Source organism: Mastigoproctus giganteus, chromosome 7 (genome assembly GCF_048544385.1).
Source record: "Mastigoproctus giganteus isolate SK-2022 chromosome 7, ASM4854438v1, whole genome shotgun sequence".
NCBI classification, from domain to species: domain Eukaryota; kingdom Metazoa; phylum Arthropoda; class Arachnida; order Uropygi; family Thelyphonidae; genus Mastigoproctus; species Mastigoproctus giganteus.
In genome coordinates this window covers 38,955,061-38,971,065 of record NC_143581.1, presented here as the reverse complement: position 1 = coordinate 38,971,065, position 16,005 = coordinate 38,955,061, and the positions used below count along the sequence as shown (strand labels likewise).

General features: G+C 35.4%; 1 protein-coding gene across 1 annotated transcript in view; it reads left to right on the top strand.

Moving 5' to 3' along the window:
- Nucleotides 1-16,005, top strand: part of LOC150082830 (uncharacterized) — a 148,627-nt gene that overhangs the window by 121,222 nt on the left and 11,400 nt on the right. The window contains exon 7 of the mRNA XM_090378293.1: nt 4,443-4,569. Within this exon, the coding sequence (XP_090234419.1) occupies nt 4,443-4,569 (127 nt within the window). The remainder of the gene's footprint in view (nt 1-4,442; nt 4,570-16,005) is intronic.

Sequence of the window (16,005 nt, the reverse complement as noted above, 5' to 3'; positions counted from 1 at the left end):
TAAGTGATGGTGGTGGACAAAAAAACTGCATCACTTGTGAATTTTGCAAATAATATTTTGTGCTGCATTGTGGGTTGCAGACATGCAGTACCGGCGCCAAGCTGGATGTTGCCCACCTCAAAAGCTGAAGTGGGCACCCCCAAACAAATGGCAATTTAGTTATTTATTTTTATGTAGAATATGTAAATTTGAAGCAATTATATTGACTTACCTAATTATTATTAATTCGTTTAAAAAATTTAAAGAAAGAATGAAACTTCATACTAACACTTCGAAACGGCACACACCTTGTAGTGGTGCCTGCCTGCAATGCAGGCCCACTTCCGTCCACCCTGCAGACATGTTAGAAATGCATTTGTTAGATGGGATATATATCTCTGTGAATAAAATTCAATAAAAAGACTCCACCTGATATACCTAATTGCCATAAATATCTTCCCAAAGGGTAAAATACGTAATTAATGAAAATATGAGAAATCATATTTTCATTTTTGTATGGGTGCCTTTTTTATGTTTATCTTGAACAATTTCTCCTCCACTTTCCTCTCAGTTATTACAAAATCATCTAGCTCACTGCCAGAGTTCAATTCACCTCTGGCATTCCCCTCCCTAAATAACTCGTGTGAATGTAGATGCAAAATACTCATTTAGTTTGTTAGCCACCTGAGCAGGATCATCAACAGTTGAACAATCAATATCCAGTGGACCAATCTGATTCATCCCTTTCCTTCTAGAGTTTACATACGTAAAGAACTCTTTGCTGTTTTTCTTTGCATCCTTTGCCAAAGATTTCTCATAATCTGCCTTTTCCTGCCTAATCTCCTTTGTGACTTGATTACAGACCAGCTTCTGTCTATCATAAGCTCCCATGTCACCCATTAATTTGTATGTATCCCATGCATTTTTCTTCTCTGCCATATGTTTCATTAGTTCATCTGATGTCTATTTAGGCCTAAACCGTGAACAATATTTCTTAGTTGGTATGTATCTACTTGGAAGCCTAGTAGCTTCCAAGATTAATTCTTTGAATGCTTACCATTTTGAATTTGCTGTTGGTAACATCATCAGTTGGTCCCACCATATAGAATTTAAATACTGTCTCAGACCACCGTAATCGCCTTTACGAAAGCAAAAACCCTTCCCTTTACCCCTGATGGTAGTTACCTATTTGAGTAAATCCCACTTCAGCACACTGTGATCACTGCCACCTAGTGGTTCCTTTATCTGCAGATTCTTAATGCATGAAGAATCACTACTGATAATCAGATCAAAAGTATTACTCCCTCTAGTTGCCTCCTGAACATGCTGACGTAGAAAGCAATCATCCAATAAATCCACAAAAGGTGTGTGTGTGTGTGCGTGTGCGTGTGACCAACCCACAAATTCCAGTCAATATCTGGGAAATTAAAATTCCCCATTATAAGACTCTCTGATTTACTGGCCCACTCTATTTCCCTGTACAGTTTCTTGTTATACTCATCAGAGTCATTAGGCCTCTAAAACACTCCTGCTGTCAATTTTGATCTCCCAATTCTTATGTCACACCAAACTGACTGGACATTGCTCTGTCCAGCGATGTCGACTTTCTTCACTTCCTTGGATTTTGTGTGTTTCTTAACTAATAGCATAACCTCCCCTTTCTTCCTATCCTGTCTATCATTCCTGTACACATTGTACTCCCCCAAATTCCAGTTCTGCCTTCCTTATATCTGTGTGACACCATGTCTCTGATATCCCAACATATCTACCTTTGATGTTTTGAGCAATACCTCAAATTCATCAAATTTATTTACCAAACTCCTAGCGTTGGTGTATACGCAAGTATACATGCACCTGTTCCTATTCTTAGCTACCCTAACATAACCTGTGTTTACTTGTACTGCAATGACTCCCAGCAGTCTCTGAAATACCCCGCACCTTGTTTTCCAGGCTGCTGCTCATTCCAATAGAAGCAGTGCAAGAATCACTTTCACCTCTGCCAGTGGCTACTGTTAATCTATTAGTCCTTGTCGATTTGTTGCTCTATTAGTCCTTGCCAAGTTGTCGATTACTGGAATAAGTTACCTCTATAGGTAGTTGAAGCTGACAGTTCAAGGAAATTCAAAGGTCAGCTGATTAGGTACCTACATGATGAGGGGGAAACACATAGGTAGTTTTATTTATTATTGTGTGTGCGCGCAGTAGAAGCCTAGGACTTCCTGCACTGATGGCTTAATACTAATACATAATTTTTTTTTTATCCTCCAATGTGAAAGTACTTTTCTCTGAGGAGCACACTCATTAATATTCTCTCTGATAACATACTTGGTGTGTATTTAAAATTGATATTACATTACTTAACAACATTTCTGTGACTCTGTTTATTGTCATTTGTTCATATTTAACAAATTGAACTGTTATTTACATTTTTTGCTTAGTGCCCATTTGTAACCACCCTCAAGTCTTCTGACACTTGCCATCCCTTTATCCATAGTAGTAATTTTCCCCTAATGCCACATTCCTCCAGTTTGTACAGCTGTTTTTCATGTGGAACAAAAGCTTTACTGACATCTAAATATGCGATGTTAGAATTATTATTTGTATCCAGTTCCTTTGTTACACCATCAAAGTAACTAATCAGATTAGTCGGACAGAATTCCCCTTAACAAACCCATGCTGTAATTTCCATATAATTCCATTCCTGTTAATGTGATTCTGCAATACCTCTTTAACCACTGACTCCATTATTTTCCCTGGGAATTCATCAAGCTTATGAGTCTAGAATTGCTCACATCACCCTTTAATTCTCCACCTTTATGAATAGGAGACATTTACGCACCTTCATTCTATAGGATCCTGTTCTGAATCCAAGGATGCTTTCATAATTATTGCTAGGGATTTGCTCACCTCTTTTGCTGTCTTTTAATATCACTTGGATATATCCCATCACTTCCAGGTGCCTTATTTACTTTTATCTTCAGCAATTTCTCTTCCACTTTATTCTCAGTTATAACAAAATAATTTAGCTCACACTTAAAACTTAGTGTACATTATTGTTCCCATCCCTAAAAACATTCATGCATTGAATGTAGATGCAAAATATTTATTTAATTTGTTAGAAACCTGAACAGGATCATCAAAGTTATGCCATTCATATATATTGAGTTAATGTTGTTCATCCTTTTCCTTCTAGTGTTACATAAGCAAAAAAAGGCGCCTCCATAACCAGGTGGGCAGGAGCAGCAGTGCGTAGCACACGCTTCTTGATTAGACCGGGGTTTGAGCCCGTGACCACCAAATACGGAGGATGCGGAAAGGTCAGGGAATGACCACTGCATATTCCCAGAGCAATATGGCCTTAGTTGCTAATGCTCCTAAAAACCAAATAACAAACAAACATAAGCGAAGAATTCTTTGTTACTCTTCTTTGCATTCTTAGCTAAGGTCTTCTTATCTGCTTTAGCTTGCCTAACCCAACCCTCTTAGTGACCTGATTGCAGAGTAGTTTGTACTTGATTTAGGATTCTATGTCCTCTGTTAATTTATAATCATACCACACATTTTTCTTTTCTGCTTCTAGTCTCAAGCCGACCGGGCTAGCCGAGTGGGTAAAGTACCTGCCCGGCAACCCAAAGGTCGCAGGTTCGATTCCCGCCTCGGGCTTGGATCAAAGTACTGCAAAAACCTTGGGAGGTGCAATATGGCCACAGAAGCCGATGCGCCAACAACTACCAAATCAAAAAAAAAAAATTCTAGTCTCATCAATTCCTCTGACATCTGTTTAGGTCTAAATCTGGAGTTAGTATAAAAAGCTTAGTGCTCTATGATTAATTCCCTGAATGCCTCCTATTTAGAATTTTTATTTGATAACATCAGTTGGTCTGACTGAAAGGAATTTAAAAACTAAGACTGCTATATTGGTGCCTTTACTAAAGCAAAAATCCATTTCCCTTACCCTTGATTAGGGAGAGGGGATTTTGCTTTTGTAAAGGCAACTATAGTGGTCTTAAGACAGTTTTGCTCAGTTACCTAATTATGTAACTGAACTAGAAAGACCAGGGCTCTCCCTTCCTCCTGACAAGCTAGAAATTGAGAGAATAGGATGGTGGGTGTATAACAGAAGATGAGTGAGGGAAAAGGCAGACATACAAGAAATTTCAAACAACAAACTGTGATATAAATTATATGAATCCTGATTAACAAAACATTGTATTCAATTAAACAAAGGGAAAAAAACTAAAAATTAAATTTTTATGTAAAAACTGTTTGTTGGCCACCATGTAACAAGTTTTGTTCATTTAAGGGTGCAACTCTGAGGGTTAAATTTTGTTGTTCTGTTATTCGTTAGGTTTTTGCCACTAATACAGTGCTAGGTCTGATGATAATGATGAAATATTGCTTTCTATTGTTTGCCAAGGTAATGGAGTACTTTTTTTTCTTTCTTTTTTTTTCTTTTTTAATAGCTACCCCATGCATCCACCAATTGTAAGGTTTGTTACCAAAATTTTCCATCCTAATGTTAGTCGCCATGGTGACATTGGACTTGATTCAATCCACCATAACTGGAGTTTAGCACTTACTATTTCAAAGGTGAGGGAAATATTTGCTGCAGGATTTGAATAGATTGAATATGTGTTAATTGATATTGTTTCTTGAGTAAAACATTGGTGTTAAAAATAAAAAATGATAAAACTTTAAAAAACTAAGGATTGTGAATGCACGTGTTAAATATATAGAACAAAATCATCATGTAATGCAGGTGTGTCAAACTCATTTCTGTCGCGGGTCGTTTTGTGTGATGGTATGATTTTCGCAGGCCACATAAAATTTTCTTAAATATTATATATTGATTCAGGATTCAGTAGCATAATCAGGATAATTAAAACTCATATGTAATTAACATTTAAATTTTTATTCATATCTACAGAATACAAGTAATTTAGAATTTAGTATGTATAGTGAAGAAATGGGAGTAAAGTGGCTGTTGATGAACTGGTAACCAAAGGAGTGCAAGGCAGCCAAAGTAACACACCTCTATTAGTTACAATTTATTAGGAAACGTTTCGGAAATTGCTACAAAGACTGAAGGTGGATTTTGTAACACTAACAATTTCCGAAACGTTTCCTAATAAATTCTAACTAATAGAGGTGTGTTACTTTGGCTGCCTTGCGCTCCTTTGGTTTTAGTATATATAATTGTTATATTATTATTTTTATTTAATTTAAAAATTAAATATTCAATATATTTATGAAAATAATTAATTTGTTTTCCCGGAAACCTGCCAGCGTTTACCTCCTACTAGTTTTTCAACCTCAGGAGTCAAAGACTGGGAACATACAATTTTCAGTATGTTGGAAAGATGTTAACCTGTCAATCTCGATCTATATGCCATTTTATTTAATTTCATACATGAAAATAATTGCTCGCATAAGTATGTACTTCCAAAGTAGCACATGATTTGCGCAGCAAACTTTTTAATTTCCGGGTATTTTTCACCTAAGTAAGAATATATTTTTGGAATTCATACTTCTTGACATTTGTCTTTCAAAAATGAATCATTTTGGAAATCAATTAATTCCAGTTGAATCAAAGTGGGAGCTTTTTTGATTTCAAATGAAAAAGGTCCAACAAAAAGAGAAAACATATCTTCTAACTGTTTAAAATCATTAAAACGCTTATCGAATTTGTTTTTGATTTCCTCAATTTTGTCACAATAATGTGAGAAAGAGCAATTCTGATTTTGGGTTTTTAACTGCTCACAAGTAGGAAAATGGGTCAAAACGTCTTTTTTTAAATGATTTTTAAACAATATTAGTTTTTGTACAAAACTTGCTATTGCATCGTACATATTTGTTATTAACGTATTTTTACCTTGCAATGAAATTGTGAGGTGACTTGTAATATCAATTAAAAATGCCAAATCCTTAATCCACAATGAATTTTTTATAACTGATACATTTTCATTTTTCAGTTTTTCAAGAAAAACTTATTTCCTCCAAAAGCATATAAAATCTCTTGAAAACTTTGTGGCATGATAACCATCGAACTTCTGTATAATAAGGAAGATCGTCGAACTCAGATTCTAAATCTTTAAGAAGAGAAGTAAATTGCCGATGGTTGAGTGCTCTTGCTCGAATAAAGTTGATTGTTTTTGTTACTGTTTTCAATTCATCATCCATTTTTAATATTTTTAAACACAGAACTTGTTGATGAATAAGGCAGTGGACAGCCATGGTTTTCAGTTTATCTGAGTACTCAGCTTGTAATTTTCTAATCAATTTTGACACAAATCCTCGATTTTCACATGTCATTGATTTAGCACCATCGGTTGTTACAGACACAAGTCTGTCAAGTGGAAGCTTACACTTTTCTAAAATGCTCCACGCAGCAGCAAAAATATCTTCGCCAGTCGTAGTTCCAAGAAGAGGGATAACTTCCAACAATTCTTCGGTGATCCTCATGTTATTATCGCAACCACGAAAAAATACAGCAACTTGAGCAACATCTCGTATATCTGTACTTTCATCAATCGCAATTGAAAAGAACAAGACTTCTGTAGATATATCCTGTAGTTGTGAACTGATGTTATCTGCCATTTTGCTAATTCTCTCTACCACTGTATTTCTTGATAATGAAATATCGCGAAATAATTGCACTTTTTCAGGACAGACGAACAAACCATCCGTGAACGATTTTGAACGTTTTGCTAACAAATGGCTTATTTCGTAACTTTCTCTTACTACTGATTCATTCTTTTTCATGAATTTTGTAAATACTTGTTGTTGACTATGAAGTGTTTTCTTCATTGTTTTTAATTTTTCTTCTCTTATTTTTCCTTCGAAGCCCGAATATTGTTCCTTATTATTAGAGTTATAATGCCGCTTAATGTTGTATTCTTTAGCAACACTAATATTTTCCTTACAAATTAAGCATGTAATTTTACTGTTCACTTCCATACAAAAATAGTTCAGCTCCCACTTTTCTTGGAATTTTCTTCCCCCGTTATCAATTTTTCTTTTCTTGACTGGTGTTGAAAGTGACATTTTCTATATAAATTCTATAGTTGAAATTAAAATTACAAAATTAAAAAAACGATTACTTAGGTATTTGTTAAATTATCGATAGCAAACACAATGCACACAACAGATCCCGACAAAGAAACTAGTACGAATGAAGTATCTTTTCGATAAATTTATAAAAAACGCTGCATTTGCAATATTGTAATATTAGTTTAAATGTAAAAGAAATTTAGATTAAGATTTCTCCATTTAAAAAATATTTAAAAAAAAAAGTAACTTATTTGTAAAGAAATAAACTAAAAAGTTACAATGTTATTTAAAGATAATTTTAATTTTCATTCATTTGAAATTACTATTTATATTTTTAGTTCTTTCTAATCAAGGCTCCATCGATCCAGTTTTTTTTTTTTTTTAAATTATTATCAATTAAAATGATTATTTTTATATTTATTACAGAGGTTTTTTAATCTTTATATTCTAGAATTATAAATAAATACTTTTTGATTGTTTACTTTAACATTTTATTTTTGGCCATCGCGGGCTACAAAAATTTTGTTGCAGGCCACCAGTTTGACACCCTAGATTTAATGAATAATACTAACCATAGTGATATATGATGTAATATACTCTTTATTATATATGGTGATCTTACACTGCATATAATAAAAATTACATTATGCTATCTTACCAGAAGTCATAGGACACCTCTACCCCCCACCCCCTGATTGCAGGAAATTGTATGACCTAGAAATATAGTAAAACCTCACTAATTTGGATTCCTCTTAATTCAGACTGTGTGTGTGTGTGTGTGTGTAGAACAGAGATTTTTCTTAAACGAGAATTTAATTTTACAGTTCTGAACTTTCAGATTGGTTTCACAGTCACTTTGTAAAAGAAGTAAAATGTCCAAAAGGAAAAATTAAATGGAAAAGATTAAGACACTTTTATTATTAGATAATGTCCTTGCACATCTATCAAGTGCCTTTTCTTATCTACTAGTACCACAGGCGTTGTACAATCATCAGAGTGATACTTAGATGTAAAGTTTTTATTGAGGGAAGCAGTAGAATAGGTTGTGTGTGTATGATTCTGACAAGATAAGAGTAGTCAATATTAAAATTATAATATAAAATAAATGTGTTATTTACAACTGAGCTGCAAGTTAGAAAAGCAGACTAAAGTACTTATTTAGTGCTTATTTAGATTAAATCAAAAATAAAGCTTTTCATATATGATGAAAAGAATATTCATTTCAGTGATGTAAGAATGTGACTATGAAGAGAAACAACATTTCAAAGGAAAAGATTTGTAGCTGAAGAAAAAAAATTAAATTTGCTAATTTTGACAAGGAATTTGAAAAATATTTCCACTTTTTAAGAGAAACGAAGAATGGTTATATAACCTCTCATATAGGTTATATGAAGTGGCAATAACAGTAGAACCTTTATTCAATGGAGCAGTTTCCAGGAAACTGAGTTGAGTGAGTGAACAAATGAATGTGTGGATGAATAAATTACTATGTGCATTATGGGATGAATGTTGAAGTGTATGAGAGAATGACTGACTGGCCCTAATCAAATGAACTGAATGAAAGAACACAAGTAATAATATTTGGCATAAAAGGAACTTTTAGCTCATATATTAAAGTCACATAAATGTGTGAATATCTATTATTTTGACCAATTACTTTAATTAGTTATCCTCTCATATAGGTTATATTAAATGTCTTTAGTTATTGATATACAGTGAACCTCTGCTTTGTGATATTAATCCGTTCCAAAGACACTGTATCGTGAAAATATTGTAATGTGAACCAAATAACACTTTGTTTTTTGGTAATTCGTTCCAAGACCTCGTAAGTTGAAATTTTCACTATATAACTTAGCTATTTATCTCTAAAAGGTTAATGCGCCAATAAAATCTAAATCAAATCTCTAAAAGGTGATCGTTATAATGGAAATTGTACATATTTATTAAAAAAATTAATTAAAACTAATATATTGGTTAAAGCACAACAAACAAAATCACTTCAACTAAAGATGCAAAAACAAAACATGTGACCAACACGTTTACAAACGTTGCTATTGGCTGAGAGGAAGGACCATGTCATCAGGTCAGAGACAATCATGAGCCCATCGTAAAATGAAATAAGTATGTGCCGGTTAACATGATCACTGGTTGGTAGAATCAAATTTCAAAAAACCAATTCAAATCTTTAAAATGCACTACACTTTCATTGTTATCATATGTTTGGTTATAAGAATTGATTTTGAACTCTTTTGAATGCCTTTGTGATATTTTTCTAAAGCACATTTCTGGAAGTCACTACTATGAAAAAAAATAAAAACAATTTGCAGTTTCTGGTTTATTGGGCTTTTCTGTCGGTACAATCTATTATAAATGGGTAGTAAACTCGATATTATTGCATTTGTGATAATGCCAATAGCTGGAATTCTGTGGGTTTTTATGATATTATGGTGAAATGTGTTCCCCTTCCATGAAATCTGCAATCATATTCTAGAACAAGGGGCCATAATTTCAAGTTACAGAGGGAGTTATTTAGACTGGACTGCAGGAAGTTTTACTTTAGCCAGTGAGTTATAAATTACTGGAATAAGTTACCTACATGGGTGGTAGAAGCTGACAGTTTGGGGAAATTCAAAGATCAGCTGGATAATTACCTAAGGCAGGAGGGAAATGCATTGGTTGTCCATTTCCTTTTCTCTTTCTAATTATTATTATTTTTATTTTTTTAAATTTTCTTCTTATTATTAATTTGTTTTTATTATTATTTTCTAAGCCATAATCCTTGCACTGTGGCCATTATTAATACTAATATAATAAACATAAGTATATTTTCAGAATTTTCATTTCTATTTTTTTAGCTTCATAAACTCGTTACTCTGTATTTCGCTTGCGTATATATGTTAATTGCAATTTGTGTGTGCCGTGTTCTTTGTTACTGATTGCTTATCTTTTTTTGTACTGTTATGTATGTTACAGTATTAATTAAGCTATGTACTTGAGCGTAAATTTATTTTTCTAACCTGTGGAAAATATTTTTCCGATTTTCAAATATTTAATTTTATTAATTGATAAGGTAATAAAGCATAAATTTGTGCTTTATATCTTTACTTTTATAGCCTGTGGATAAGATTCCTGCTATTTTCACTTATTAGAATCGCCATGATTTCAAGTTACAGAGGGAGTTATTTAGACTGGATTGCAGGAAGTTTTAACAGAAGTTATTAGAATTAAAATTCAATTCAAAAATGTGATCACAATGACGGGCACTTACTACATATTGTATAGTAAACAATATTTTATTGTGGAGAGTCCATCGTAAAGTGATTTGATCGTACAGTGAACCAATCGTAAAGCAGGAGTCCACTGTTATTACAATTACCATATTGCCTGCATACCCCCCAGGTATGAAAGAGATGGTGGATGAATGAACAAACAAAAAAAAATTGTAAAGAGGTAAAAATATAAAATGTTGTCTATAAAATGTAAATATAAAGTGGAAAGTGTAAGAAAAAAGTATAAAAAGTAAGATTGTGTTGAGTGAGTGAAAATTATTAATTACATGTTCTATCTTAGCCTCTTCACCAGACAGACTGATGGCCATGCAGGCCCTTAGGGGCCTCATGGTTATCCAAGCTGACACAATGCTGTACCTTTTCCAAGCCGGCATGGTCTGGGATGCTGACACTGGTCATTAGGGTAATCCCAGGCCATACTCCACCATAGGGATCTCTTTCCCTATGTTCTTTTATTCCTATCACCTTGGGTGGCTGTCTCCTTCCCCCACCCTTGGTTGCCCCTACCCCCCATTTTGCCTGGTGGCTCATCCCACCACCCCTGGGCCAGGATGGGCATCCTGTACCAGGGGTCCCCTTTCAAATCAAGTAGGGGCCTCAACTACTGCCCACCTCTATTCTCTACCCTGTTTATATCCCACCCTCTTCCTATCTTATTATCTCTTTTCAAACCTACTTCTATTTCCTCTTTATTTCTTTACTAATTACTTTTTCTTTTCTTTTTTTTTTTTCTGGGTTCTCCTTGGATACCTAGACTACCACAGGGCTTGTCCCTCCAGAGCTATTTTCTCCTAATGTGTCCTGGCCTGCCTCCCTGGGGCAGTGATGGAAACTGGTGGTGTTGGTGGCTCTCCACAGGCCCCCAGGATAAGGGGCTGCTGTGTAGAGTGACCTGCACTAATACCTCACAAAACACACACGAACACATGCCCTGGCCTTATACAGAGTATTGAATTCTACACAGTGTAAAAATGTGGAGTTGGGGAGAACACCCAGTGCTGCCAGAGAAAAAACACTATCACTATCTCATGCCATTCACAGAACATGATAATCACTTAAATACTGCTTCAGACTGTGATTAACAGAATACCATTTTGGATGAAACATAATGCTTATAGCCTATCAGAACAGAAACTGGCATGTAAAAAATGCAGAATCCATTCTAAACCCCAACTCAGGTTGAATGCTCAAGTCATTTTAATCACCAGTGCTATCCACTTCTTAGGATTAATACTAGACAGCAAACTTATGTTTTCTGCACATATTACATATTTACAAACTGTATGAAAAAAATTAAACATTCTTAGAAGTCTCTTTACAATATCATGGGGTGCTTATTGTGACACCCTATTGCATTTATACTGTGCCTTTATCATGCCCTATCTTGCATAGATTATGGATCCTCAGTTTATGACTCTCCACAAAAAAAGTATTGTTATGAAGCTGAATACCACAACACGGTGTTCTGCAAATTGCCTTGGGGGCACCTCCGTAGCCAGGTGGGAAGGAGGAACAGTGCATAGCACACGCTTCTTGATTTAGACCGGGGTTCGAGCCCGCCACCACCAAATACGGAGGATGCGGAAAGGTCAGGGAGTGACTACCGCATATCCCCGGAGCAATATGGCCTTAGTTGCTAATGCTCCTAAAAACCAAATAACATTAACAGCAAATTGCCTTGGGAGAGTTCGGAACTTTGTGAGGTCAAAGCCTATACGTAAAAGCTGATGAACCCGCATTTCATCCTAGGGTGGGAAAACTACTACTACAACAGCAAACCCAATAAAATCAAGCCAGCTGGAATCTGACTAGAAGAAATAATGAAAATCTGAGTCATATGCCTCCACAATATATACCAAGATGAACCAGATCCACCTTGGAACCAGGCACAACATGTTGTAATGACTACTTCTGACAGTGGGGCAAAAACTCGCTAGACATTCAGCATTCAGCAGTTGCATGCAATTCATTCCCTGGAAAACTAAAAGCCCAGATATACACTGATAGATCAGAAACACAAACTAGCATGGGAGCAGCAGCAATATGTCATTTGTCATATATCCTATCTGCCTTCCAGTAGAATGCAGTGTTTATACCTAAGAATTATATATGTTTCAGTTAGTGTTAGAACATGCTAACAACTTATCCATCCCACAGACCTTAATATATACCAATTCTTTGAGTGCAGTATCAGTCTTGTAAAATTGTCATCTTCACATTGCATTGTAAACAAACATGATCCCTCGGGGATTTCAATGCTAAGGTTGGAAAGAGACAAAACAGCGCAGAAAGGGGAACTATAGGAAATTTTGGAATTGGTGAAAGAAATGAGAGGTGAAAGACTTGTGGAATTTGCAGAATCTCAAGGAATGTCAGTAATGAACCCTTCTTTCAAGAAAACAGTGAACAGAAAGTGGACACGGAAGAGCCCAAATGGATTAACAACCAATGAAATTGACTTCATCCTCACTAACAGAAGATATATCATGAATGATGTTACCATCCTGAACAAGGTAAATGTTGCAAGTGATCACAGAACAGTAAGATGTACTCTTGATATAGATGTAAGAAAAGAAAGGAAAAAAACTGACTCGAGTAAATAATATGAAGGTCTTTGAGATAACAGAAGAGGAGAAAAAGCAATATGTTCTGGAACTTAAGAAAACGTTTGAGCTTCTGCAGACTGCTTAGGACCAAGATATCAATGAAGAATATTACAACTTTCTGAAAGTGATAAAGCCCAAGAAACCTATAGGTAATAAGAAATCCAAAGAAGAAATAATTAGTCAAGAAACACTTATGATGAACCGAAGATGACAAATGAAGAGCAAGATAAACACTGACAAGGATAAAATTGAGTATACTGAGTTATTCAAAGCCATTAGAAAGAGACTCAGAGAGGATATAAGAAGATTTAACACAAGAAAAGTAGAATAAGCATTAAGGGAAAACAAAGGACTTAAATCAGCAGCGATGAGCAGTAATACAGAAAGACAAATGAAACTGAAGAATAGCGATGGTGTACTTATAAATAGCAAAGAAGGCATAATTCAAATAGCAGAAGACTACTATAGAGAATTATATAAGGAGCGAGGGAATGATGCCAGCAGTGGAGGAAGACTGGTTGCAAATTTGTAACACATACAAAGTACAACATACCCGATACCCCTTCTGATGAGGCAGAACATGTGTTAAAGAAAATGAAGAACCAGAAAGCCCTAGGGGAAGATGAAGTTACTGTAGAGATGTTAAAATTGGAAGGAAGAGACATGATACAAAAACTGGCAAGATTCTTCGAAATGCATTAGAAAAGGTGTTGATGCCTAAGCAGTGGAATAATGCAATCATAGTTTTGCTGCATAAGAAAGGAGATAAATCAGAAATTGAAAGGTGACATGAGTGATTAGAGACTTATTAGCTTAACTTCTGTTCCTGAGAAAATAACAAAATCACTATTTAAAGAAGTAATGCAGGATCATCTAGACAGGAGTGCAGTTATACTTCAGTCACACTATAGAATTGTTAAGAGGTGATCTTGTCTGACCAATTTGATTAGATGTGATGATGGAGTAACAAAAGAACTGAATGCAAAAAATTATTTTGATATCATATATATACTTGGATTTTGGGAAACTTGATACTGTTATACAAATTGGAGTAGTGTGGCATCAAGGGCAAGCTACTGCTAGTTAAAGTGATGGTTGATTGGGGGAGGATAGAGAGTGGTTCTTAATTAACACTGCTCTTCATGGACTAATGTTATTTGGAGTTGTCCAGGGGTTCAGTACTGGGTCTTTTTTTTTTTTTTGTTTTCTGTATTTATTAATGATATTGATGAAGTTATCAGTTTACAGATGATATAAAGGTTGGCAGGGTGGTTAATGACAGTAATCAAAGAGCTACTGGAAAAAGATCTAGAAAAATTAGGCATATCGGCTGAGAAATTGTAATTACAGTTTAACATTGACAAATGCAGGATACTGCCATATGGGTAGCAGTGTACCCAGATTAATATACCAACTGTGTAGTACACTTAGGGTAGTGGAAAATGAAAACGACTTGGGGTAATGGTACAGTCAAATATGAAGTTCTCTGAGCATTGCAAATGGCTGCCATTGACAGGTCACAGGATTTTGCCAGTGATATTCAAGAACTTTGCTAGCAAGAATAAGGAGGTGATTATCCTATTGTACAAAGCAGTAGTTAGGGTGCATCTGGAATATTGCATACAGGTGCAGAGAAGGGCAGCGAGATTGATGGAGGTAACAAAGGGCTGGCCTTTCCAAGAAAGGCTTCAGTTCTGAAAATTGCACAGCACCTGCAAAGTGATCTGATTGAGGTGTTTAAGGATTTGAATGGATTAAGCAAGCTCACTGCTGATGGCAATTTTCTTCTTGCTTAGACTACACACTCGAGGGGATAAATTCAAATCGAGGAAAGATGGCTGTAGGATAAATGTAGTAGTAGTAGTGGCAAATGAAGTAATAAAGCAATCTTATATAGCATCAGCCAAAAAAAAAACCAAAACACTTCCCACTTCTCCTGTCCATACCCTCCAAGAATTTCTCTTTCTTCCTTGAATTTATTCAACCCATCCACTTCCACAACAAGTTGATTGTTGGAAGCCTGTTCCAACAATCAACGACCCACTGGCGAAGGCAAACTTTCACAACTATCCTCAACTTAAATTTATGCCCCCTCGTGTGTGTAGTCTCAGCAAGAGGAAGAATGCCATTCACATTCAGCTTACTCAATCCATTAAAGGCCATAAACAACTCGTCAGATTACTGTGCAGGTGCCTGATGTCCAGCAGCTTTAATTTGCAAAACTAAGAGCACCCTTTTGTTCCCTTCACCAGTCTGGTTGTCCTTCTCTGTTCCTGTTCAACTAGATCTACATCCTTCTTAAAGTGAGGGCTACAAACCTGTGTACAATACTCAAGATGGGGCCTAACCATGGCATTGTACAAAGGGATAATCACTTCCTTATCTCTGCTAGCAAAGTTTTTTTTTTTTTTTTTTTTTTTTTTTTTTACTATATCATCAACAAAATCCTTAAGCTGTTCTGGCAGCATGTCTGCACTGCTCAGAGAATTTTATATCTGATTGCAGAATTACTCCCAGGTCTTTTTCATTTTCCACTACCCTGAGTGTGGTATTACATAGTTGATAAGCTACTCTGGAGTTACTGCTACCCATATGCAGTACCTTGCATTTGTCAATGTTAAACTTCAGCTGCCATTTCTCAGCCCACTGACCCAATTTTCCTAGATCTTGTTGCAGTAGCTCACCCTGATTACTGTCGTTAAGCACACTGCCAACCTTTGTATCATCTGAAAATATTGACATTAAGCCTGATATACCTTAATCAATATCATTAATAAATATTAAATAACAATGGGCCCAGCATTGAACCCTGGAGGGATTCATTGATAACCACTCTGTCTTCTTCCACTTAACTAACTCTTTATCCATAACAGTTACTTGCCCTTAACGCTACATTGCTCCAGTTTATGTAGCAGTCTATATGTGCAACAGTATCAAAAGCCTTCCTGAAGTCCAAGTATGTATCAAAATTATTTTTTCCAAGTTCCTTGGTCACTGCATCATAGTAACCTATCAGCCTGATTAGATAAGACTGCCCCTTAACAAATCCATGCTGTGACTGCAGTATAATTGCATTCCTC